Source organism: Sminthopsis crassicaudata, chromosome 3 (assembly GCF_048593235.1).
Source record: "Sminthopsis crassicaudata isolate SCR6 chromosome 3, ASM4859323v1, whole genome shotgun sequence".
NCBI lineage: Eukaryota > Metazoa > Chordata > Mammalia > Dasyuromorphia > Dasyuridae > Sminthopsis > Sminthopsis crassicaudata.
The window spans coordinates 152,591,937-152,615,866 of record NC_133619.1 but is presented as its reverse complement, the minus strand read 5'-3'; the positions used below and the strand labels follow the sequence as shown (position 1 = coordinate 152,615,866).

Here is a 23,930-nt window from a genome sequence, read left to right as displayed (position 1 = left end):
TCGGTTACCCACCAAAGATCTTGCTTCCCAGATCTTCCATAGTTCCTAACCTGTGAATTCTGTTAGCTAGGCAATTACAATGATCCAATTCTTCCTTTAATTCTTCCTAGGTTGCTGAATGTTACTGGAAAAAGCCATGAATTCTTATTATTTTCACCAGAAATTCATGGTAGAGACATACTAGCAGAAAACAAGAGATCTTCACTTTCTTCTCTGTCAAACACCATAATCTAATATGAGAGATGTTACTTATACATAAACAAATATCATTCAAGAAGGACGCCACAGGCCAAGTAGATGTGGGGGAAAAAAAACAAAACTAATGCACATAGCTTTGGTTCCATTAAGACTTAGTTGTACACAGTAGGAATTGACATGTATTAAAAATTCCAATCACTTTAATGCTTTATTGCTCAGAACAGGCTTTTGTTGGTTTAGGTTTACAAGCTGCACTGTAGTGTTAGAGATCCGATACTTGAGATATAAGAAATTTAAATAGCAGAATAATGAAGCCATGCCTGGAAGAAGTAGAAACATGAAGGCAAAGTAGAAATGGGATACCAGGAAATGACAGAAGAAAGGTTATCTTGAACTTGACACAGGACAAAGAAGTGGTGATTTTGGTAATCTTATTATACTTGATGATCCACAAGGGTCTACTCATATCTTTCAGGTTGACTAAAATGACCAGAAAAAATAATGATAAATGTTGGAGGGGATGCGGGAAAACTGGGACAATAATGCATCCTTGGTGGAGTTGTGAATTGCTTCAATCATTTTGGAGAGCAATCTGGAACTATGCCCAAAGCACTATCAAACTGTGCTTTACCCTTTGACACAGCAGTGCCTTTACTGACTCTGTATCCCAAGGAAATCATAAAAAAGGGAAAAGAATAACCATGTACACAAATATTTGTAGCAGATCTTTTTGTGGAAGCAAAGAATTGGAAAATGAGTAGATACCCATCAATTGGGAAATGGCTGAACAAGTAGTGGCATATGAAGATAATGGAATATTATCATCCTATAAAAATGATAAACAAGCTGATTTTAGAAAGGCCTGAAAAGATTTACACAAACTTATGTTGAGTGAAACAAGCAAAACCAGGAATACATAGTACATAATAATAGCTAGAATGTGCGATGATCAACTATGATCATTCTTCTCAGCAGTTCAGTGATCCAAAGCCAATAGACTTTGGACAGAAAATGCCATTTACATCCAGAAAAGAACGATAGAGATTGAATATAAATCAACATTTGTTATGTTCACTTCTTTTTTCTGTTGTTTTTTTTTTCTCTCTCCCATGGTTTTTCCCTTTTGCTCTGATTTTTCTTTCCCAACATGAATCATAAAGCAATGTGTATTAAAAATAAATGGATTAAAAGATTTTTTAAAAGTCCACAAGGGTTTTATTTGTGATAAGCATTGCCTTTGAACTTGTTTCCTTAGATCCTTCACTTCAAAAATTCATTACAACTCTATTTTGGTAGCCTTTACTAGGCTACAATTCATCCAATAACACTTATGGAGTTTTTATTGTCTTTTTTTTGGTGACAAATGACAACATTTTGAAAAACTGAAGGTGACCTTTCTCTATGTATTTCTCATGAAAGATGATTTATATTCTTCCTCTTTCTCCACTTACAAGACTGCTATCCTAGTTCAGCTGTCATCACCTCTTTCCTGGACTCTTGAAATGGCTTGTCCTGATTCTTGCCCTCAAATGCCATCCTTTGTACAGTTGCTAAACACAGATTTACCATGTCATTTTGGCTACCCTTACCTCAAGGATCAAGCACAAACTCTTCTGGTTAGCCTTCAAAATCTTTCATGATCTAGAACCAACTGGCATTTCCAGTTTTATTACATATTACTTCCCTTCATGCATTCCACTTTGATATCAAACTGACCTACATGCTGGGTTTTGAATCACAATTCATCTCCCACCACAGGGTCTGTGCCTCCCACTTACACTACAACTCTTTCTCAAGTTCCTCTCTCAGAATCTCTCCCTTCTCTCAAAACTCAGCTCAAGTGCAACCTCCTACATGAGGATCTTTTCTGATTTCCCCCAGCCACTAACTAGTATGCCCTTATCTTGAAATTACCTTGTATTCACCTTGAAGACATTTTATGTATATATTTTAGGTGGGCAGTTAGACATGTGGTGAATAGAATGGTGGGCCTGGAATTAGAAAGACTCAAGTTCAAATCTAGATTCAGATACTTCTTAACTATGTGATTCTGGGCAAGTCACAACCTGGTTTGTCCCAGTTTCCGCTAGAGAAGGAAATGGCAAACCATTCCAATATCTTTGCCTAAAAATTCCAAAAAGTTGACAAAAAGTCAGACTTGACTGAAAATGACCACAAAATATTTTGCATATGTACATGTTGTTTCCCAAGATAGATTACAGAATTCTCCAGGGAAGAAGTTATTTCATTCAGGCTTAGCACCTACTGACTCTGCCAAAGTAAATTAGCTTTTGTAAGAGGGTTACTAAAAGTAAGACTTTTAAAAAGTATCTTTAGTTGCCTCAGTAGCTCCTGAATATAGCATGTTTTCTATCTTTTAATATACTCAATTTTGATTGTTTTTATTCACTGACAAAAGCAAATATATTCAGATGTTCTCAGTCAAAAAACAAAAATTCATAAACTTGAGATATACAAGGATTCACTAAAAGACTATATTCATTTGTTTGGTTTTTCCAAATATACAACCATTTCCTATCTATTTACTTTAGTCATTTAATGTCATATTAATAGAAAGCACATCTATTACCTGTCAGCTAAAATTGCAATGTACTATGAATGACTAAAATGACAATTTTATTGAAACAATGTATTGATCCTAAACATTACATTCCACAAGATCTAATTTCAAAATAAAGGGAATTTTCTTGTAAAAACAAAACAAAAGTCTATTTCACTGGAAGAAATATATCAAGGCAATGTAAATCAATATTAAAGGAATTTTTAAAGAATAAAATAAAATAGTTCATAAAACACCCTGAATTTTCCAACAGTTGCTTGATATGTATATAATTTTTTGATCTAACAATAGCTAATAGAAAGGCAAATGCTGTGTATTTCCAAGAGCATAATACTGATTGGACTTATTATACAACCTACCTAAAAATCTGGAAATTTCCCACGACCAAACTCATAAATAAATACTATCCTTTTTATTTGTGCACTAGAGGGACTCTTTCTTCTTTCTAAAAATTTTATTGCCTGGACTTCCTTTTTAATATGATAAAAAAGCTTTTGGTATAAGAAAGTATTTTTCTTTGGGCTCATTTTAACAAAACATACTATTATCTGTCTGTCAAATGTCTAGTGCCCCATGATTAATGCTGTATTTATTTAAATGTTTTTCCTTCACTCTTTAATTAAAAAAAAAAAAATCCAGCCTCCAGCATTTAAAGATGTCCAGCTCCTGTTTTCTAGAGAAGAAATTCAGTCCAGAAAGAGATAAGAAACCAGATTTCAAGGATGTGGGGGAAGGATGTGGGTACTGTTGTAACACTAAATTCTACCTTTACAGTCAAAAACCCACGAGATGAAAACACAGCGCTAGAAGTATCTAGGGTGCCCTACAGGGAGCACGCTGTGACAACACCAGCTGCTTTTCATCCAAGTACACCTCAGCCACAGGCATTCAATACACCCCCTGCAGAAGCCAATAGAGATCAGCTCTGTGGCTCACTAACTCAAGGTATGTGAATCTCCCCAGAACAGGTGCTTTTTACAGCAGCAGCATTAGTGACATTTGAAAAGGTTCCACAAGCAAACAAGATGCTATTCACAACATGCTTTGCAAAGAAAGAGACCATACTGGAAGGTTCAAGAGACAGACACAGACATAGATCTACACCAGGGGTCTGTTTGTTTGTTTTAAACCCCATTTTGTATGAAGTGAAAAGTCACCTAATTATTTCTGAAGAAGACTGTTGCTTGATTGTTAAATAAGGGGATCCTCTTTGTGCTCTTCTCCCATTTGAATCTAACTGCTCCTCCTCCACGCTCCTCTGTATAAATAATATAAGGACACAGAGTCTAACAAGCCTTATAGCTTCCCTCCCCCTCAAATCAGTCTGTGGTTTGTCTAGCTTCCCTTTTACTAAGTCTGTCAAACGCCATTAGGTTTTTAGAATTCTTACTTCTCCAATTTCTAATGCAAGCAGACGTTGATGTTGTCTTTCTATCTGATGACTACCTCCCACCTCAGTCCATTTTGTGTGTGGTCTGCTAACATCACACAAATTTCCAGGTTCATCTACATCTAACAGCTTGTGAAGCCCTCTTTGGTAATTGTCTTGTCTCTCTGAAAAGCACTAGTTACGTCTCCCTTTACTGTTTTAATTATTGCTATGTGTTCATCTAGACTGGTAGCACTTCCCCACTTACTACTGATGCAAGAAGGTGGTAGAGCAAGCTCTATATGATTCATTTCTTTCTCTGAACTCTTATTGCACCATTTGTTTTGGTCTCACAGCACCATTTACCACTTTTGTGGTCTGAATACTTTCTTCTTCTTTCATGGCCTCTGTCCGCCTTTCTTGGCCAACCTACATATTCCTTAAGGGGGTGAACCCTATTTTTATTCTTTAAAACCCTGATAATACTTAGCCCAGTGTTGTACAAATAGCAAGCCCACAAAAGTCTGTTGATTGATTGTGGATTGAAATCCAAACCCCTTGTGGTAATGGAATTCAATTACTTACACACACACACACACACACACACACACACACACACACACACACACAAGCTGTGTGTGTATTCCTAACAGATCTCACAAAACTTTTTACTACTTTTAATAAACTTATCTTCTAATTTGTATTATATACATCTGTGTTATGAGCTCCTACTAGATTGTAAGTTTCTTGAGCACAGAGATTGCCTTTTTTTAACTTTGTAAGGTGACACAATGCCTAATGCTTAAATAATTTCTGAAATGAATACTCTTTAGGAGTAGAAACATTTCTAGAGATGACATCATGATTAAGACTAATATCCACTTTTTTTTTAATATCCACTTATTTTCTTCTTTAATATCTTAGACTTAAGTGTATGTGCATGATTATGTGCATATGCTGATATAGATTAGAGATTCTTAACCTAGGGTTTGTGAACTTATCTTAAAAAAAGTTTTTGTAATTATGCTTCAATATAATTAGTTTCCTTTTGTATTTTACTTTACACATTTAAAAACTTTCTGAGAAGGGGCACATAGGCTTCATCTATGGCAAAGCGTCTCTGGAACAAAATAAAAAAAAGATTAAAAAGTCTTTAAAAATTTGGGTAAAATTTTCTGTAAAATAGGACTTTCTGAATTAGGAAAAAAAGTATAAAATTACAGAATATTATAGAATTATGACCTTTCAGAATTGGAAGGCAGATCAGAAATCATTTATTCTAACCTACACATGATTAGGAATCTCCTCCAAAATATGGCTGACAATCATACCTCTCCTTGAAGACCTCCAAAGATATGGAACTTACTACCTCTCAAAGCAGTCCACATTCCATTTATGAACTATGGTAATTGCTAGAAACACTTCCTTATCTTCGATCTAAATCTGATTTATGGAAATCTCTGCTCATTGCATTGTCTTTTAGGACTAAGCAAAATAAATCTAATCTTTTTCCAGGAGAGCCCTTCAAATGGATGAAGATAGTTGTCTCCACGAAGTCTTCTCTTTTCTAGGCTAAACCTTTCTAAATCCTTCAATCAATCTTCAGATATCAAGAGTTTTAATGACTGGCCATTCCAGTCACTATCTGTTCACTACACTCCAGTTTCTCTTTTCCTTTCCTAAAATGAAATGCTCCAAAATGAATATAATACTTTAGACATGACAGGACCAGGGTAAAATGGAATTATCAATAGCTTTGTCCTAGATGCTCTATTCCTATTAATGTGTACTAAGATCATATTAAAATTTCTGGACTATTGACTCACTCTTCTTTGAATCCTCAAGAACCACTAGTTTTTTTCAATGAACTGTTGCTAATCGTGTCTACCCCAGTCTGCACTAGTGCTGTTGAATTTTTTGAACTGTTATTCAATCTTTTAAATCTGATTGTCATCCACTGTATCACTTCACTCTCCCAATTTCTCAGAATTGGCAGATTTCCTAAGTACCAAGTTAGTGAAGGACCACAGCCTCATTCCATAGGCAACTCCAGGGGAAACTTGAATTTGGAGAGAGATCAATGCACCAGTCACTAAGGTTTGGGTCTTTGGATCACTTCCTAATCTATCCAACTCCACTGGGTCACATGTTCATTTCTTGGTCCACCTATAAAGATATCAAGAAAGCCTGGCTCTAACTAAAAGATCTCTAAAAAATCACCAACTCCTAGTTGTAGTTGGGGAAACTAATAGTTTATAACTTGCTTAGGAGAGGGTATTTTTTTAATTATCATTTTTCTCTTTATATGCACAGTGTCCAATATAGTGCCTTATTTATGGTAGGATATAAGAAATGTTTATTATGTGGATGACATTGCTGAAGAAAATAAAAGATAACATCTCTTAGCATAGTTGGCCCTCAAATTAAAGTAAGTAGTGAAGAAGAACAAGGGCAACATTTGCCTCTAGATTGTGTGTCCAGAGCATAACTATTATTGGGTGGGGAAAGATTTCTGGAAAAGAAGAGTCTTAAGGGGCATCCCAGAGTGTGTAATAGTGGTATCCAGGAACCTAGAAATCCTGAAACATTCTTGGAATGTCACAGAGCAAGGACAGAAGACTAGGAATTGCAGAGACTGGGGAAAACTTTCAGTAGAGCATACAAGACCTATATATATATATATATATATATATATATATATATATATATATATATATATATATATATATATATATATATATATATATATATATATATATATATATACAGTTTCTTATCCCACCATCTAGCTAAAGAGGGACTTTGTCCATACTTTTCCTATTAAGAGTTATGAGCCCCATAATCAAAATGTCAAAATGGATATATGATTTGGGCATAAAGGATGATACCATAAACAAATTAGGAGAACGAGGGGTAATTTACTTATCAGATCTTTGGAGAAGGGAGGAATTTATGACCAAAGAAGAACTAGAGAACATTATGAAGGTAAAATGGACAACTCTAATTACACTGAATTTAAAAAGTTTTTGCACAAACAAAACCAATAGAAACAGATTAAAAGGGGAAGCACAAAGCTGGAAGAAAATCTTTATAGACAGTATTTTGGATAAAAGCCTAATTTCTAAAATATATAAAGAACTGAATCAAACTTATAAGAATACAAGTCATGCCCCAATTGATAAATGGTCAAAGGATATGAACAGACAATTTTCAGATGACAAAACTAAAAGCTATTTATAATTACATGAAAAAAATGCTCTTAATCACTATTGACTAGAGAAATGCAAATTAAAAACAACTTTGAGGTACCACCTCACACTTCTCAAACTGGCTAAGATGACAGAAAAAGATGAAAAATAATGGAGAGGATGTGAAAAAACTGGGACAGTAATACATTGTTGGTAGAACTGTTTACTGATCCAGCCATTCAGGCCAACTGTCTGGAACCATGCCCAAAGAGCTATCACACTGTGCATAACCTTTGACCCAGCAGAACCATTACTGGGTCTGTATCCCAATGAAATCATTAAGAAGGGAAAAGGACCCACATGTGCAAAAATGTTTGTAGTAATTCTTTTTGTGGTAGCAAAGAATTGGAAAATGAGTAGATGCCCATCAATTGGGGAATGGCCTGAACAAGCTGTAATACATGAAGGTAATGGAATATTATTGTTCTATAAAAAATGATAAACAAACTAATTTTAGAAAGGCCTGAAAAGATTTGCATGAACTGATGCTGAGCAAAACAAGCAGATCCAAAAATACATTGTACACAATAACTGCAAGAAGGTGCAATGATCAACTATGAAAGGTTTGGTTCTTTTCAGGGCTCAGTGATCCAAAGCAAGCCCAATAGACTTTGAACAGAAAATGCCATCTGCATCCAAAAAAAGAATTAAGGAGACTGAATGTAAACCAACACATGCTTTTTTGTTCACTTCTTTTTTCTGTTTTTTTTTTTTTTTTTTTTTTTTTTTAATCTCTCCCATGGTTTTTCCCTTTTGCTTAGATTTTTCTCTCCCAACACGATTCATAAAGCAATGTGTTAAAAATAAGCACTATAATAATCAAAACAAAACAAAGAGTTATGAGTTTGGAATGGTGTGAGACTCAAACTACTCCTGGGAAATGGAGAGTAAGACTAATAATCACCAGGATTGAAAGCTAAGATTGTTTGTTGTTGTTACTTTTTTTGTGAATATATATTTGTTTGTTTATTTGTTTGCATGTTGTTCCTTCTTGGCTTTGTTTAATATAATGGGTAATTGAATTTTCCAGCCTTTGTTAAAAATAATAATAATTATAATTATAAGTGCTTTTTAATTATTATTTCATTTTGTCCTTACAACAACAATGGGAGGTATGTGCTATTTTATAATTGAGAGAGCTGAGAAAAATGAAGGTTAACTGAGCTGTGTAGGGTCCCAGCCAGTAAGTGTCTGAGACTGGATATGAATGTGCTTCTTCCTAACTTGAGGCCCAGTGCTCTCTATCTACTGTGACAGCTAGCTGCTCTGCTATTAGTAAATCGCTACTTTCTTAGTTTGGTAGAGGCAAAAAATGAACCAGAAAGGGAATTGACTACTGAATGTCTGTGATATGAACTCCAACTGAAGAAGGCTCAGGACTTTTCAGAACACAGATTGCTGTGATGACTTTCTTCTTTTTTTTTTTTTCAAGAGATCTTTTTTATTTTTTATTGACAGTATATATGTATAATTTTTTTTATAACATCCCTTGTATTCATTTTTCCAAATTTTCCCCTCCCTCCTTCTACTCCCTCCTCTAGATGACAGGCAGTCCCATACATTTTACATGTGTTACAGTATAACCTAGATACAATATATGTGTGTAAATCCAATTTTCTTGTTGCACTTTAAGTATTAGATTCCGGAGGTATAAGTAACCTGGGTAGATAGACAGTAGTGCTAATATTTTACATTCACTTCCCAGTGTTCCTTCTCTGGGTGTAGTTGTTTCTGTCCATCATTGATCAGCTGGAAGTGAGTTGAATCTTCTTTATGTTGAAGATTTCCACTTCCATCAGAATATATCTTCATACAGTATTGTTGAAGTGTACAGCGATCTTCTGGTTCTGCTCATTTCACTCAGCATCAGTTCATGTAAGGCTCTCCAAACGTTTCTGTATTCCTCCTGCTGGTCATTTCTTACAGAGCAATAATATTCCATAACCTTCATATACCATAATTTACCTAACCATTCTCCAGTTGATGGGCATCCATTCATCTTCCAGTTTCTAGCCACTATAAAAAGAGCTGCCATAAACATTCTGGCACATACAGGTCCCTTTCCTCTCTTTAGTATTTCTTTGGGATATAAGCCCAATAGTAGCACTGCTGGATCAAAGGGTATGCACAATTTGATCACTTTTGGGGCATAGTTCCAAATTGCTCTCCAGAATGGCTGGATTCTTTCACAACTCCACCAGCAATGTATTAGTGTCCCAGTTTTCCCACATCCCCTCCAACATTTATCATTATTTGTTTCTGTCATCTTAGCCAATCTGACAGGTGTGTAGTGGTATCTCAGAGTTGTCTTAATTTGCATTTTTCTGATCAGTAGTGATTTGGAACACTCTTTCATATGAGCGGATATAATTTCAATTGATGACTTTCTAGTGGCTAAAGAATGGCAGAAGGACTGTTTGTCAATTGGTCAATAAGCATTTATTAAGTACTTTCTATATGTCAGGCAGTTACTATGTGTATACAAAGAAAAATTAAAACCATTCCTCCCCTCAAGGATCTTATATTTTTTAATGAGAGTAAGGGGTTTGGGGGGATTGTGTAAATAATTATACAAAACGAGATAGAGAGAGCAGATGTAGGCATTAAGAAAGAATAATTGAAGACATACAGCTTTCTATGCAAGGAGTTGTGGAGATAGGAGATGAAATGTCAGACATTAAATTTAGTATGAGGGCTGTTATGTGAGATTTAGGATATGCCTAAAGGGCAAAAAAAATCCACCTTACCTGATGCCCAATATGTTTGAGAGTGGGCACAGTAGGTTGTTCTATAATGTCTCAGTTTCCCTGAACTGTAATACCTTAGTTTCCCAGAATTGTTCTGCCTCAGTTTCCCTGGTAGAAACTGGGCCCCAATGGGACTGAGAGAATTGGGTCCTCGAAGCTCTGGCCACTCTCACATTCCAAAGAGTCATAAAACTCCAGATAGCCTATCTCAAATGCCTGATTGATTATCTCCTGCCTCAGACTCCTGTCCCCTGCTTGACTACCTTCTTGACTCCCAATCTGTCAGAATTTTAAAAGTTATTAAAAATTGGTGAAGAACTGTTCCACCACAGCAAAGACTTTCAATAATTTCAGCCATGGACACAAATTTGAGAACTATAAACAGCAGAAGAAAAATGGGGACAATGGCCTCAAGCTGACTCAAGAGTGTTACATTTGTTATTGTTAAACATTTCCCCCTATTTTAGATGGCTCTCAGGAATTCTGGCCAGGTATTGCCTGTGAGTTTGGCCTATACCTTCTGATACAGGTTAGAGACCAATGAAATGACACCTTTATACATGTAGTTATATTAACCCTTATACATGTAGTTAATATGCTTTATATATACACCAGTGTTGGCTTTAGCTCGCAAGAGCAAGCCTGTGTTATCTACTAAAACTAGCTTGTATAGGATTAGTTGGTGTTGAATATTCGAGACCTTTCAATTTATGCCCATGAAAATTCTCTAGAAATTTTAGACACATGGCACAAGAGAAAATTCTGTATCTGTTGAAGAGTAAATTCTACTGGCTCAAAATAATAGTAAAGATAGGAAATGTGAAATCTATGCTTAGTGTTTTTAATTGAGAGTGCTAGCAAATTATCTTGTTTACCTTCCTAGCATAATCTGGTCTTTGTATGCACAGAATCAGAAAGATTCCACAACAGTTTAGGTGGAATGTGAGAAGTAATTTTCAATACATGACTTTCCTGCCAAGATCCACTCTGATCAAACTGAGATCTGATCAAGGTTTGGAATTTGGTAGGAATCAAAATGCTTAGAAATATATCAAACTATTCTTAAGGAGATGTTTTAATTATATACTACTGAAAGTGCTAAAGATACTGAAGGCCTGAGAAGAATCAGCACATGGTTTTTAGGAAAAATATCACAGATTTAACTCTACTTCTGTTAATGTCAGAGTGAGGATTGATTGCTCCCCAGGTAAGAAAGGTCTATAGCCCAGATAGAGATTTAGTTCAGAAGGGTTCAGTGAGGTACAAGCAATGATAACTTACTCAAGTTCAAAATTATGAATTGAAACCTGGATCTAGAGTCCTGCTACAAAATCTGGGTGCCCACCGAAACATTTAAGGTAGCAGACTGGTGAAAAATCTACAAGATATTTATCAGCAGTTGAATGACTAGGTACTCTGCTAGTGTACAGGAGCTGATATTACTAGGTACTCTGCTAATCTTGAAGAAGAGTCAGGACTGTGCGAAGGTAACACATTGCTGTCAAGAGAGGAATTAGTTGGGTTCTCCAGTGAACAGGAACTAAGAAACAAGGAAAAGTTTCAAGAAGGCCACATCCAGAAGTTACAGATGGATAGTTAACATTTGATGATAGACTCAAATGTGGAGAATTCCAGGTCAAAGAGGGATCTGTACACTGGCAGACACTTGAGTACTGGGGTAATTATCCAAGACTGCCAAAGCCAGAGGGAGCTCTAGGCTCAGACTAACCCTTTCTTGCTTCATACAGTGATGGTTCCAAGGGAACAAAGGACACTTACAAAGGAAATACAAAAAGAGCTTCAGTCCAATGACAGTTGCAATATATGCTAAGTTTTTGGAACACTGGTGAAGTTGCGAACTAACACTGCCCAAAGGGCTATAAAGCAAATAAAAATTTGATCCAGCAGTGTCATTACTGGGTCTATATCTCAAAGAGATTTTAAGGGAGGGAAATGTGCCTATGCAAAAAATGTTTGTGAAAGCCATTTTTGTGATGGGAAGGATATGGAATAAAAAGGATGCCTATCACTTGGGGAATGGCTAACTAAGTTATAGTATAGGAATATAGTAGAATATTATTTTTCTTATAGAAATGATGAGCAGGCTGATTTCAGAAAAATCGGGAAAGACTTACATGAATTGATGCAGTGAAGTGAGCAGAACCAAAACACTGTACACAGTAACAGCAAGATTATGTGATGATCAACTGTGATATTTAGCTCTCCTTAACAATATAAGTGACCCAAGACAATTTCAACAGACTTGGGAAGGAAAATGCCATCTGTATCCAGAGAGAGAAGTATGAGACTGAATATGGGAAAGCAAAGTATTTTTACCTTTTTTGTTTGTTTGGATTTTTTTTTCCTCATGGCTTTTCACTCTTATTCTGATTTTTGTTTTATTCATGGCTAATAGGTGTTAAGTTCTTACTAAGTGCTACTGAGATAATGAGAAGATAGGTTCTTACTAGGTGCTAAGTCAGTACTTAACAATTCTCTAGTTCCAGCCTTTTTGGGGAGCTTTACCCCTTTGAACTTCTGGGGAGGAGCTTAATGTTTAAAAGGAGCAAGTTCATTGGTAGAAGTAATTTTCCCACAAGCTCTTGCGTTTTTATCCCACGCCCATTCTCTGGGAGGACAAAAGAGGGTGGCACATAGGAAGAAGAGTCTCTACTCTAGGTCAGAGTTGGCGGGTCTCTACAAGAAGAAGAATCTGGCCGGGAGATTGAGTTGAGACAGCAGATCTCCTCTCAGAGAGAGATGGGCAGTTTCTGGAGACAACAGAACATTACAAATATGGAAATATGTTTAGAAGTATTATACATGCATAACATGCAAAAACAATCCCTGCCTCTAGGGAGTTTACAACCTAATCCAAGCAGAAGGCAACAGCAGTAATCCAGGTATAGATGAGGATTTGCAGTAGGGAGGTGGGAAGGTCAGAGTAGAGGGTATGTGAGAGAGATTGTGAAAACAACCCCGTTCATTGGCCTAAGTGTGGAGTATAAAAACACAAGGCAAGGCACAAATTAGGCAGATGCATACTTAGGCAGATGCATACTAGACAAAGATGTCTGTCTGTCAGGGAGAAGAAGACCCAGCACAGAAGGATTCTTCATAGATAGCGAAGTCTTCCAGATGTTTGACATCTATGCTGATTGCATAGAACTCTGAAATGTCACAAATCTCTCCCTAAGAAAGTCATTAAATACCCCAAAGAATCTGGCTGGACTGCAGAAAAGATCAAATGGATAAAGACTGTCTCCTGCCCAGGTGATGTCACTTTTATGGACAAATTATGGAGTTTATCCACCAATAAATAATCTGATTACAGATGATCAAAGAGTGGGGCCCAAAGATGAGCAATAGAAAGATAGTGAATGAGACTGCCTTCTGGAATAATAAAATTCCCCTAATGACTCCAATTTCCCAATGGAAACAAAGGCCCATCTTTTATAGACCAACATTTTGCTAATGGTGATATATGCAATAGTCTTGAAGATTTGAAAATGAGTATGGCACCGAGGCCACCAGAAAGGCTCAGATTGGGTAAGAGCAGGCTAAAATATATAACCAATGGCAAACTTCAAAGAAGAATAGCTATAAAAGATGCCATTAAGAGATGTAGAAGAGGAAGAGAAGATGGTCGGGTCATGCGGCAAAGACAAGGAAAAATGATTGAAAGCTGGAGCACTCCATTGGTCCCCTCACAATGTTAGGAGACAGTAATGTCAAGTTTCAGTTTGCATCTGTAGAGAGAACTCCTATTTCAGTGATTGAGTACTGATGAGCTGAAACACATGCTGAAGAGGAGGATTGATGAAAATATCTGAAATTACATAGAGAGATATGGTCATTATCTTCCACTAATTAACAGCTATTGAGAAGTGAGAGAAGTGTTGAAAGAGTATATTTAACTATGTGGCTCTGGAATGCAGAAGAGGGAGATAGAGTTTATTTCAATAAAAGAAAGGATTTTCTAATAAGAATTGCCTAAAAATGGAATGACCTGCTTTCAAAAGCAGATGAATAACCACTTTATAAGTATGTTACTCAGGGAATTCAGGAAATGAACTCAGTGATTTTTAAGTTCTTATAAACTCTATGATTCCTCTAAACTTCTATGATTTGTGTTTCTTACTTAGTTCAATTACTTTTTAACTTTTATCTTTGAAAAAACTAAGTAAATATCAATCTTTTAAGAGAAAATTTTGCAATTACCAGGGTGATGCTAAATGAAGTGAGCAGAACCAACAGAACATTATCATCAACATCAAGGTTATGTGATGATTAATTGTGATGGACTTGGATCTTTTCAACAATGAAGTGACTGAGGGCAATTCCATTAGACTTGTGAAGGAGAGCCATCTGTATCCAAAAACAGGGCTGTGGGAACTAAATGTGGATCACAACATAGTATTTTTACCTTTGTTGTTGTTGTTGTTTGCTTGCTTTTTTCTTTTTCGCATTTTTTCCCCTCTTTTTTGACCTGATTTTTTTGGTACCACATGACAAATGTGGAAATATATTTAAAGGTTGTGTATGTATTTAACCAAATTGGATTAATTGCTGTCTGGTGAAGTGGGGAGGGAGAAAGAAAAATTTGAAACACAAGGTTTTATAGAGAGTGCATATATTTTGAAAAATAAAAAGCTATTATTATATATTTTTAAAAAATCATGCCCCTGTCCACCTCAGCTGGTAGAAAATCTTGTGAAAAAAATGTTTTTTTAAAAAGAGAAAAGTTTGATTAAAAGAGTTTTTCATTGATTTTCACCTTTTCACAAGTCTCAGAATCAATGTCAGTGCAAACTGACAATGACAAGCATCACAGGATTTGTTATTCTGACAGAATGAAGAAAAGTGTCCCAAACAAACCATGTGATCCTTAATAGGCCCAAACATATGTGTGTGTATGTGTGTGTATATGTATGTACTATGCATAAGCAATGGTCTTATTTTTGGACAGATTAGGAAAAGTGACAAAACCAAAAATCTTTCACCTTTTAAAGAATGTCATCTCTACAACGGCTCCTATCAAGAATATGACTCATAGTTTATATGTCAAATAAGCAGTGATATAATGGAACTCATTTTCTTCTTGCCCTGTGGCTGCCTACTGTGGCACATTTTTCCCCCCTACAGGGCACCTTTATTGCTACTACTAAAGCTAAAAGCTTTGCAACTGCAGAAAGTTTCCATTGGGAAACTTACCCCCAAACCAAGCAGTCTGTTAATATCACTATGTGATGTATTCCTTAGGTCTAGGAGATTCTTCATATAGAGCAAAAACTTGCCCAAAGCTCCATAATCATTTTACTAAAGCATCTGAATAGATGAAATAATTGTCTGAGATGCAGAATAATAAAGCATGGGGTTGAGGAGGGCTTACTGGTAAAATTAGTAGCTTATCCTGTCTCCAATCAAATCAATACCTGAACACTTGGATACGACTTCCCTCTTTACAGAGGGAAACAACAAATTAATCAAGAAAATTTAATATGAGGTTTTCTCTCTCAAGTCTTCACCCTTACAGTACAGATGGAGGAAGCAGATAAGGGTGGCATACAACACTTTGAGCAATAAACAATTATAATATAGAAAATACACTGTAATAGGAAAAGAGAGACCAAAGAAGTCAACTTCCCTTAGCTCTCCATAACCGGCACACAAAGATTCTAACATTGTAGCCTTGCATTTGGTTACAGGGGTTGGAAAAATTACACCAAAGAAAATGAAGAAATGGCCAGCCATAACATCTAGTCAACCAGACTAGCCCCATATAGTCAAGCTCCCTGGTGGGGGTAAGAGTAGGGGTGAGGGGCAAGGAGGTTAGAAACGGTGAGGAAACTGGTTCAGAATCAAAAGTTGCTTTCCCTAACAATCATTTTCCCCTCTCTCACTCCCATTAACTTCATTCTTAATCTTCCTTCTAATATTAACAACCTTTTCTTTGTTTTAGACTTTCTTCCTCTCATATTTCCTCCATCTTTTTGCAAACATGGACATTTGGCTCTCTATCAATATGCTGCTTCCTTGGCCACCCTCTCCAAGACTGGGTCTTGCCTTCTCTCATGAGTCCTGGGACAAAAGATGGAGTGGCCATATTCAGACCATCCCCCCCAACTAACCTTCTCTGTGCCTTCAACCAGCCCCTTTGTCCTTTCCTTATCTGCGGTATTCTCTTATTCACTGGCACCTTTCCTTCTACTCATATGCATATTCATCCTTTAAAAACTTCAAGGATGTTTTAACTCGACCATCCATCCTTACCTTCTTACCTCCCTTCTTGCTCCACACCTTCTGCCTTGACTTCCACTTCTCATTCACTTCTGAGCCCCTTGTGATTTTCCTATTCTATTGTTGTTGTTTAGTCATATCCGACGCTTTGGACCACAATGGCAGACCAATACTGTCCAAGGGGTTTTCTTGGCCATTCCTTTCTCCAGTGAATAAGGCAAACAAGGGTGTGTGACTTGCTGAGGATCATACAGCTGCTAAGTGTCTGAGGCTGGACTGTAACTCAGGGGCTCCCGACTCCATCCACTCAGCCATTTTACCATTTGCCGAAAAGCACTTTCCCAATCTCTTCATTGTTAAGCCCCAAAGGTCTTTTCTCAGTCTCCATTCCTCTAGACTTCACTAAGAAGTCCTCCTTCTGGAGACTGCTTTCTTCTCCTTCGTTCCTCACTCACCTTGTGGGGTCCTCAAACAGGTAGCTGAGGCTTTGGATTGCCTTTGTTTTCTCTGTTTTCACCACAATGATCTCCTCAGCTCCCATGGTTCCAATATCATCTCTAAGCGGATAATTCTCAGATCTACATAGCTGTCACTCATCTCTTATCTGACCATTAGTTCTGCCTTGCCAACTGCTTCTTGGTTGTTTCCACTCCCGTGTTCTCCTGACATCTCAAGATCAACGTGTCTAAAAGATAATTATCTTTCCCCTCATACCCACCCTTCCTCCTAACTTTCTTATTTTTTGTTGAGGGCATAGCCATCACTGATTTTTACAGCCCAGGGGTCACAGTGACTCCTAACTCTCTCTCACCCCCTTGATTCCAACCTCAACATCCCATGCATTTATCCTCTGCTACTCATCTCATGAGCGTTCCTGGCCATCCCTTCATCATCTTTTGTCTGGATAACTGCAGGAGGAGTCTCCTAACTCCTATTCTTGCCTCCAGTCCCCTTTCTTTTCATAGCTGCTAAACTGATAGTCCTAAAGCCTAGGTCGGACTATGTCATTACCCTACTCAAGAAGTTTCACTGGTTCCCTACATTGCCTAATGCTTTTGCTTAACATAAAAGGCGAGGGGTAACACTCTAATTGCTCTATTATTCCTTACCCTTTCTACTCCCCAAAAGAAGAAAATCAAAATCCTAATACTAAATATACAGTCAAAGAAAATGTCTAACTAATAATTCCAGACTATTTTCACATCCTGAGTACTATGTTTCAGCCAATGTTACTGATTGTGCACAACAATTGCCTTTTGTCTTTGGAAGGCTGCCTGCTGGGGGCTAAGACTGCCTTCCCCCTCTTTCCCTCACACCTTGTCTGTCTTTTACTGGGAAATCACAGGGCCCATTCCAACATAGATCCCAGACCAATCCTCATTTGGTCATTGGGCCCGGTTTGCCTCAGAGTGAAAATAAATAGCAATTGTTTTTGTTTTGGCCAGAAAGCCTGAGGGTCCTTCCCTTCCCAGATTATTATTTTTTTTTTTGGACTAGGCAAAATAGGCCACTCTTTACCTCAATTCTTACCTAACAATCACTGAGGGTGCTGCCTCAGTCAAACTGAGACCTAGAAAGACCTTAGCTCAAAAAGGCCAAGATCTCCCATTTCACCTAGGGCCATCTACACTTGGCCCCTGGACCCAGATGGTTCTGGAGGGGAAAGTGAGTGTGGTGACTTTGCACAGCCTCCCTCCTTTAAATCCAATTCAGTTGCATGTCATGGCATCACCTGCCTAAGGTCATGGTTGGCTTGAAGAACAAAGGATCAACAAGAACAACTCTGCCTTTTGGAATTCCAACGCTCTTCAAGGTGAGCAGGTTGTTCCTGATCTCTCAGCTTTACTTATTTGTGGACATGTAGTTTCCTCTCAAGTCAAAGCTGAGATCCTAAGAGAGATTTTTGTTTTTCTGTCCCAACAAGGTCATTGGACTATATTAAGAACATAAGAGAAGCCTACCGAATTAGAGAAAACAGTCTCTTTTTGCAGCAGTTTTTAGTCTAGTCTAGAAGTAACCAAGAATGCTGGCAATGAGAGAATAAGATAGAAGTATCAAATTGACTGTTTGCAGCCTTCAAAATTCCTAAGAATGGCCCCAACCAGATTAATATGTATTTAAGAAATGTTTAACAAAACAAGTAAAAATACAATACAACACAGATAATGTAAAGTTGAGGTTTTCTAAGTCAATGTGCCTCTATTTGAGTTGGATACCACTGACACAGGATATATTTTCAGGTTCTAGTCAAGATGTCAAAATCTGCTCCAGATGGCACACTGTTGCTTCAAAGGCTAGGTTACTCAATTAAGGTCCACTTGGGATATGATGGGCACAGAAATATAGGTAAAAGTTCCTTGGGCTTACTTCTCAAAGTGACTATCAAATTCTACATAGGGAAGAGATTATCAAAGTATTAATTGTAATAATGGTCTATAATAGTTGTGGACTAATTTTTTTCTGCTTAACACAATTCAAAATTTATCAAACTTTTCTCAAACTTGCATAATAGGAGTACACTTAATACACAAACACATAATAGGAGTACAAATTGCAAGACTGGAAGCTGCTGTTTTTAAACAATTAATATTGTTTAAATGTGGGGATTAAGGGGATTAAGATCCCCACATTTTACTTTCAGGTGCTGAAAATCACTTTCCTCCTATAGGGGTGCATTCTAAAATTACCTGCTCCTCAGAAACCTCAAGAGGAGGTGCTGCTACTTCTTGTTCAGACAGTCGAAAAGCTCGAACATTTGCATTCCGTCTCTGCCGTATATGAGGAAAAAATCGATTCCAATTAATCCTCCTACCCTAAAAAGAGATCATACACATACTGTTATAATACAAAAAAGGAATACGGTCCTCTTCCCATTCATACTGTCACTATCATAAGCTCAAACAAAAAAGCAAATTATGAAATATATAGTAACATGTTTATCTCATGCAAGAAATTAATTCTAGTGTAGTAGAGTCTATTTTTTCAATTAGAATGACCTGGGAACAGAGAATATTATCACTCAATAAATAATTCATAATGAACTATCTAATATGATTTTAGAATTCAGTTAAAAACATAAATTCACATTCAAAATTTCAGTTCCTCTATCTGTTGACTGTGTTCCCTGTTCATTCTTACCATTAGTGGTCTAGGCCTTGGATGTGATCAGAAGAGTCAAAAATGTAAAAGAAGCCTAGGTTGCTATGAAAAAGACACAGGTATAGATAATCAGGAGTCACTGTCATTTTCAAAATTTTATACTATTATTATTTCCATTTTTTAAACTAGGAAAGTAAATTATAATCTCTTTAGATTCCAGTTTTGGTTTATGTGTAGTTGAAGCAAAAAGTCACCATAACAAGTAGGCCAAAAAAGTTTGGAAACTACATTTAACCAGAAAACCCCTAATCTTGCCAAACAAATGGAAATGAGAGATAACATTGTTTCAGGGTACAAACTCAATTTTAAATCATTAGAAAACAGACTGATGACAACTATAAGCAATATTGCTTCCAAAGACATGAAAAGTAGTTAAGGTGATAAGCTTGGAAAGAATTTGACTTGAAACTAGTAAGTCAGATCATCCTGAGAACATCTATAGATGAAACTGAAAGGATAACAAATACATGGAAAATAGAACAGATTTTACAAGTAGTTTAATCCTGTTAGCACTGGCAATGAAACCAGAATCTTTATATTCTACCACAGTTCAGTATTCAAGTACTTTGATTATAGTATCCAAACGTTAGCTGGAAAGAACAGAAGGACTTTACCAAATATATACATAGAAGAAATCTGTTTTGGAGGTGACATAATTTTAAAGGCATTCCTGAACAGGTTTATAATGACTCAAATAATAATGAATTACTGATTAAGCTCCTACTATGTGCCAGATACTGTGTTAAATGAAATACTCTACTTTCATTGAACTTACATTCTAATGGAGAAGATAAAAAATAAATATATACAGCACAAATTAACATTGACATGTAAAATATATATAAAAAGGAGTTAAGAGGCATCATTAATGGTTAGGAAAGGCTCCGTGCAAAAGATGGTATCTGTGCTGCATCTTAAGTGAAGAAAAAGACTATGAGATGGAAGAAAAGAGCGTGCAAAAAAAGCAAGGGGGAAGGGCTGTACAGAGGCAGACAAGATTTGATGGGCTGTGGGGGAGAGGGAAAGGGAGGAGAGACATAGACAGGGACAATATGGCTGGACTGCATTGCATAGGGAGAGACAGGAATAATGACTAATGAGGCTGGAAATATAGATTAGGATCAGATTGTAAAGGTCTTTAAAAGCTAAATGGAGTGCTTTATCTTAGAGAGCAGCTGGAAGCCACTGGGCTTGTCTGAGTAGAAGTATCACACGGTCAGTTCTAAGATTAGGAAAATTACTTTGGCAGCAGTGTGCAGGATGGACTGGGATGGGAAGAGCTTTCAGTTAGGGGGACTATGAGAGATGATAACGGCCTGAACTCAAGTGGTAGCTATGTGAGGGGAGAAAAGGGCTCAGAGATGAAAGCTGGTGGGAGGGAAGAAATGACAAGATGTGGCAACTGATCAGATACATGGTGTAAGGATAATGCTGGTTAATGCCAAAACTACATCACACACTTAGGATGGCAATTCTTTTGGAAGAGGGGGAGTGTTTGGAAGCAAAGATAAGTTTAGTTTTAGATATGTTGAGATCTGAAAAAAAGGAAGATACTAAAAGAATGGAATGGACCATGGATGATACTATTATTAGTGTTGTTGTTATTTATTTTTGAAGACCAAGAAGGCATCAGCAAGTCAGCAATACTTGCTGATTACTATAAAATCCGTTTGAGAATTTTCTATGTATATGTCTATATCACTGATGAAAAGATGAGAAGAGTAGAGGTTGAATTTAGAAGACAATATTCTGTAACGTGCTCTCCTGGCAGTTACAATTGTGACAACCTACCTCACTGATATTTAATTGTTAACTAGAATTGTGATGTTTTACCTTGTTGACTTCCCACCTCAGTGTTGACATCCTACCTCATTGGCATCCAATCTCTTTGGCTTATTACCTCCTTGAGTATGACTTTAATGATTGGGTTGAACACTTGGGCCACTGTTGAGCCTGGTTCTTATGGTCATACTTCTGTTTACTGATCTGCTGCTTTGTACCTCCTTGGGCATAACACTCTGTCATCTCATGGATCAAGTGAACTATAGCTGGTGCTAAAAGTTTAGCTTGGTGAGATGTGCGGTTCCCGCAAAACAAGAGAAAGGGAATTGTAAGGGCCTTTTAAATGGGCTGCGCCACAGCGCATCATTGAGGCCCGGAAGTAATTTCTGTGGATATTAGGACTGCCTTGTAGGTGGGATCCTGTCCATTTTGAGATAGCTTCGTAATGGGTGACTCTCTCGCTGATTGGCTGTGTGTGTGACCTCACAGGCCCTTTATAAGCCCACTGCAGGCAGCAGTCGCTCTCTTTAACCTGGCGCTCTTCACCCTGGCTTCCTAGCCTGGGTGGCCAAGCCAAGATGGATAGCCAAAAGAGGTAAGGATTTTAGTAGTGAACACGTGGGTCTTCTGACCAGGTGTTCATTAGGGAACCAACAAGTCAGGGCATCAGTCAGGGCATTATGTGAGTAGGTATAATAAAGGCTTTTAAGATTACATGTGGCTGTTCTTGAGTGCGCTACCGGTTATTAAACTATAGATTCAAGATTGTGGCCAGAGACCTTTGAAGGCCTCAGAGGAGGCGAGCCGGGTAGAGCTCACACTGCTAAGCACAGTGGTCAAAGGTACTCTGGTGGGTCTAGGACAGACTAGTAATTGTAACTGCCAGGAGAGCACGTTACAATATTCTATAATAAACTGGTCTCACCATCACATGACTGAGAGGTATAGAGAATATAAAAGCCCTTCTGTGTCAATTGTTGGCTTATCACAAATACACTTCTGATTTATAAAGACAAAACGTAGCTTTAAAGATTGTTCTCAAATATATTTTCTCTGTACATGGAATTCAAAACTAATGACAGATTTGCCCAGGAGATAATTTTTTTCCAATTATATATTGTATATCCACATCAAATAGTGAAAGAAGGGGACACACATTCACATATGTATTTTTCTAGTGCCATGGGGTTTCGGGGCATTGGATTGTTACAAGTTTGAGGAAAAGCAGATACAAGATACATTTTTTTTTTTTTTTTTTTTTTGTGAAAGAAGACTTTTCTCACATGTCATCATGGAGGTGGTGGTTGGAAAGAGAAGGAGCATTACAATTCTGTGATAAAATATAGAAAGCAGAATAGAGGAGTGCTATATGCAAGTTAGTGGTAATTAAGAGCTAACCTTGGGCACAGTGAGTGCTACATTGTGGAAGGAAAGGCAGTGGTTGTGGTGAATGTGTATGTTGGGCATGTGTCTTGGTTTAACAACAGGGGAGGGCATGACAGCAAGTGTGGAGGGTGGGAGCCCACAGTTCCTGATATTCATTTTGGTTTAACAGCCGAGAATGAGAAGGGGTTGGTGTGTAGGGAACAGTTACAGTGAATGTGTGGTTCAGGTATGTTTTTCAGCCTAAGTGCAGAGGAGTGTGTTTGACTAAGCACAGAGATTGGGAAACCTCAATAGTGCACTTTAGCAGTTCATTTCAGTGTCACAGTTGAATATGAGTAAGAGTGGTGTCTTAGAATCTACAGACAGGTATGGTCATTCTGATGTGTGGGTGTATAAAAAAGGCTATTTGTTTCTGTCAAGATTTATGGTTTGGCTATGGTTCCCTTACTAATACCCCTGTGCAGAGCAGTCATTTTTGATAAGAACTCTTAAGATTAGATCCGAAATTAAAGCTTAACTGAACTAATACAGTATTGTGGCAGATAATTAACTAAACCACAAGCTGACCAAATGCTCTACCCAGACCTACAGTGACCATATTCCTTGACCTCACATACTCTGCTCTTAAAATTAAATTCACACCAAAACACGCGGCCTTTGAACTCACACACCACTTGCTTTCATGGCAAAATATAGTCAGCACAACCATGATCTTTTTTAATGTTCCAACACTGCACTTAGGTTGATTTCCAACACAATCTATACTATATCAACTCTCTGCCTATTTCTTGATAGTCCTACATATTCCTTTTAGAAATGTAATCAATCAGTCACATTTCAAGTGCTTCACAGTGCTTCTTCAAAGAGATGTAGTACAGTAGAAAAGACTTTCATTTTGGAGTCATTGGATCTGAGTCTCCATTGGCATTTTGTTAATATAAACTCTGACAAGGGGCAAATCACTTAATCCATTTGGATTTTTGTCTATAACATGAAGGGATTGACTACATTAATTTAAAAAATTTTTTCTGGTTCTAAATCTATATTCTTATGATAGTCACTATCTAGTAGGTAGTATACTTCTTCATTAGTTTTCTGGAATTGTGGTTGGACATTACATGCTGATCCCACGCTTTCAAAGTTGTTTGTCTTTATAATCCTATTGTCAAATACAAATTGTTTTTCTTATTCTCTTTATTTCAATGTATTGATTTGAATAA

At 37.1% G+C, this 23,930-nt stretch overlaps 1 protein-coding gene across 3 annotated transcripts in view; it reads right to left on the bottom strand.

The window, feature by feature from the left end:
• UBAC2 (UBA domain containing 2) overlaps window positions 1-23,930 on the bottom strand; it is a 359,465-nt gene that overhangs the window by 82,792 nt on the left and 252,743 nt on the right. For all 3 annotated transcript variants that reach the window (XM_074299441.1, XM_074299439.1, XM_074299440.1), the window contains one exon: window positions 19,071-19,196. In XM_074299441.1, the coding sequence (XP_074155542.1) occupies window positions 19,071-19,196 (126 nt within the window). The remainder of the gene's footprint in view (window positions 1-19,070; window positions 19,197-23,930) is intronic.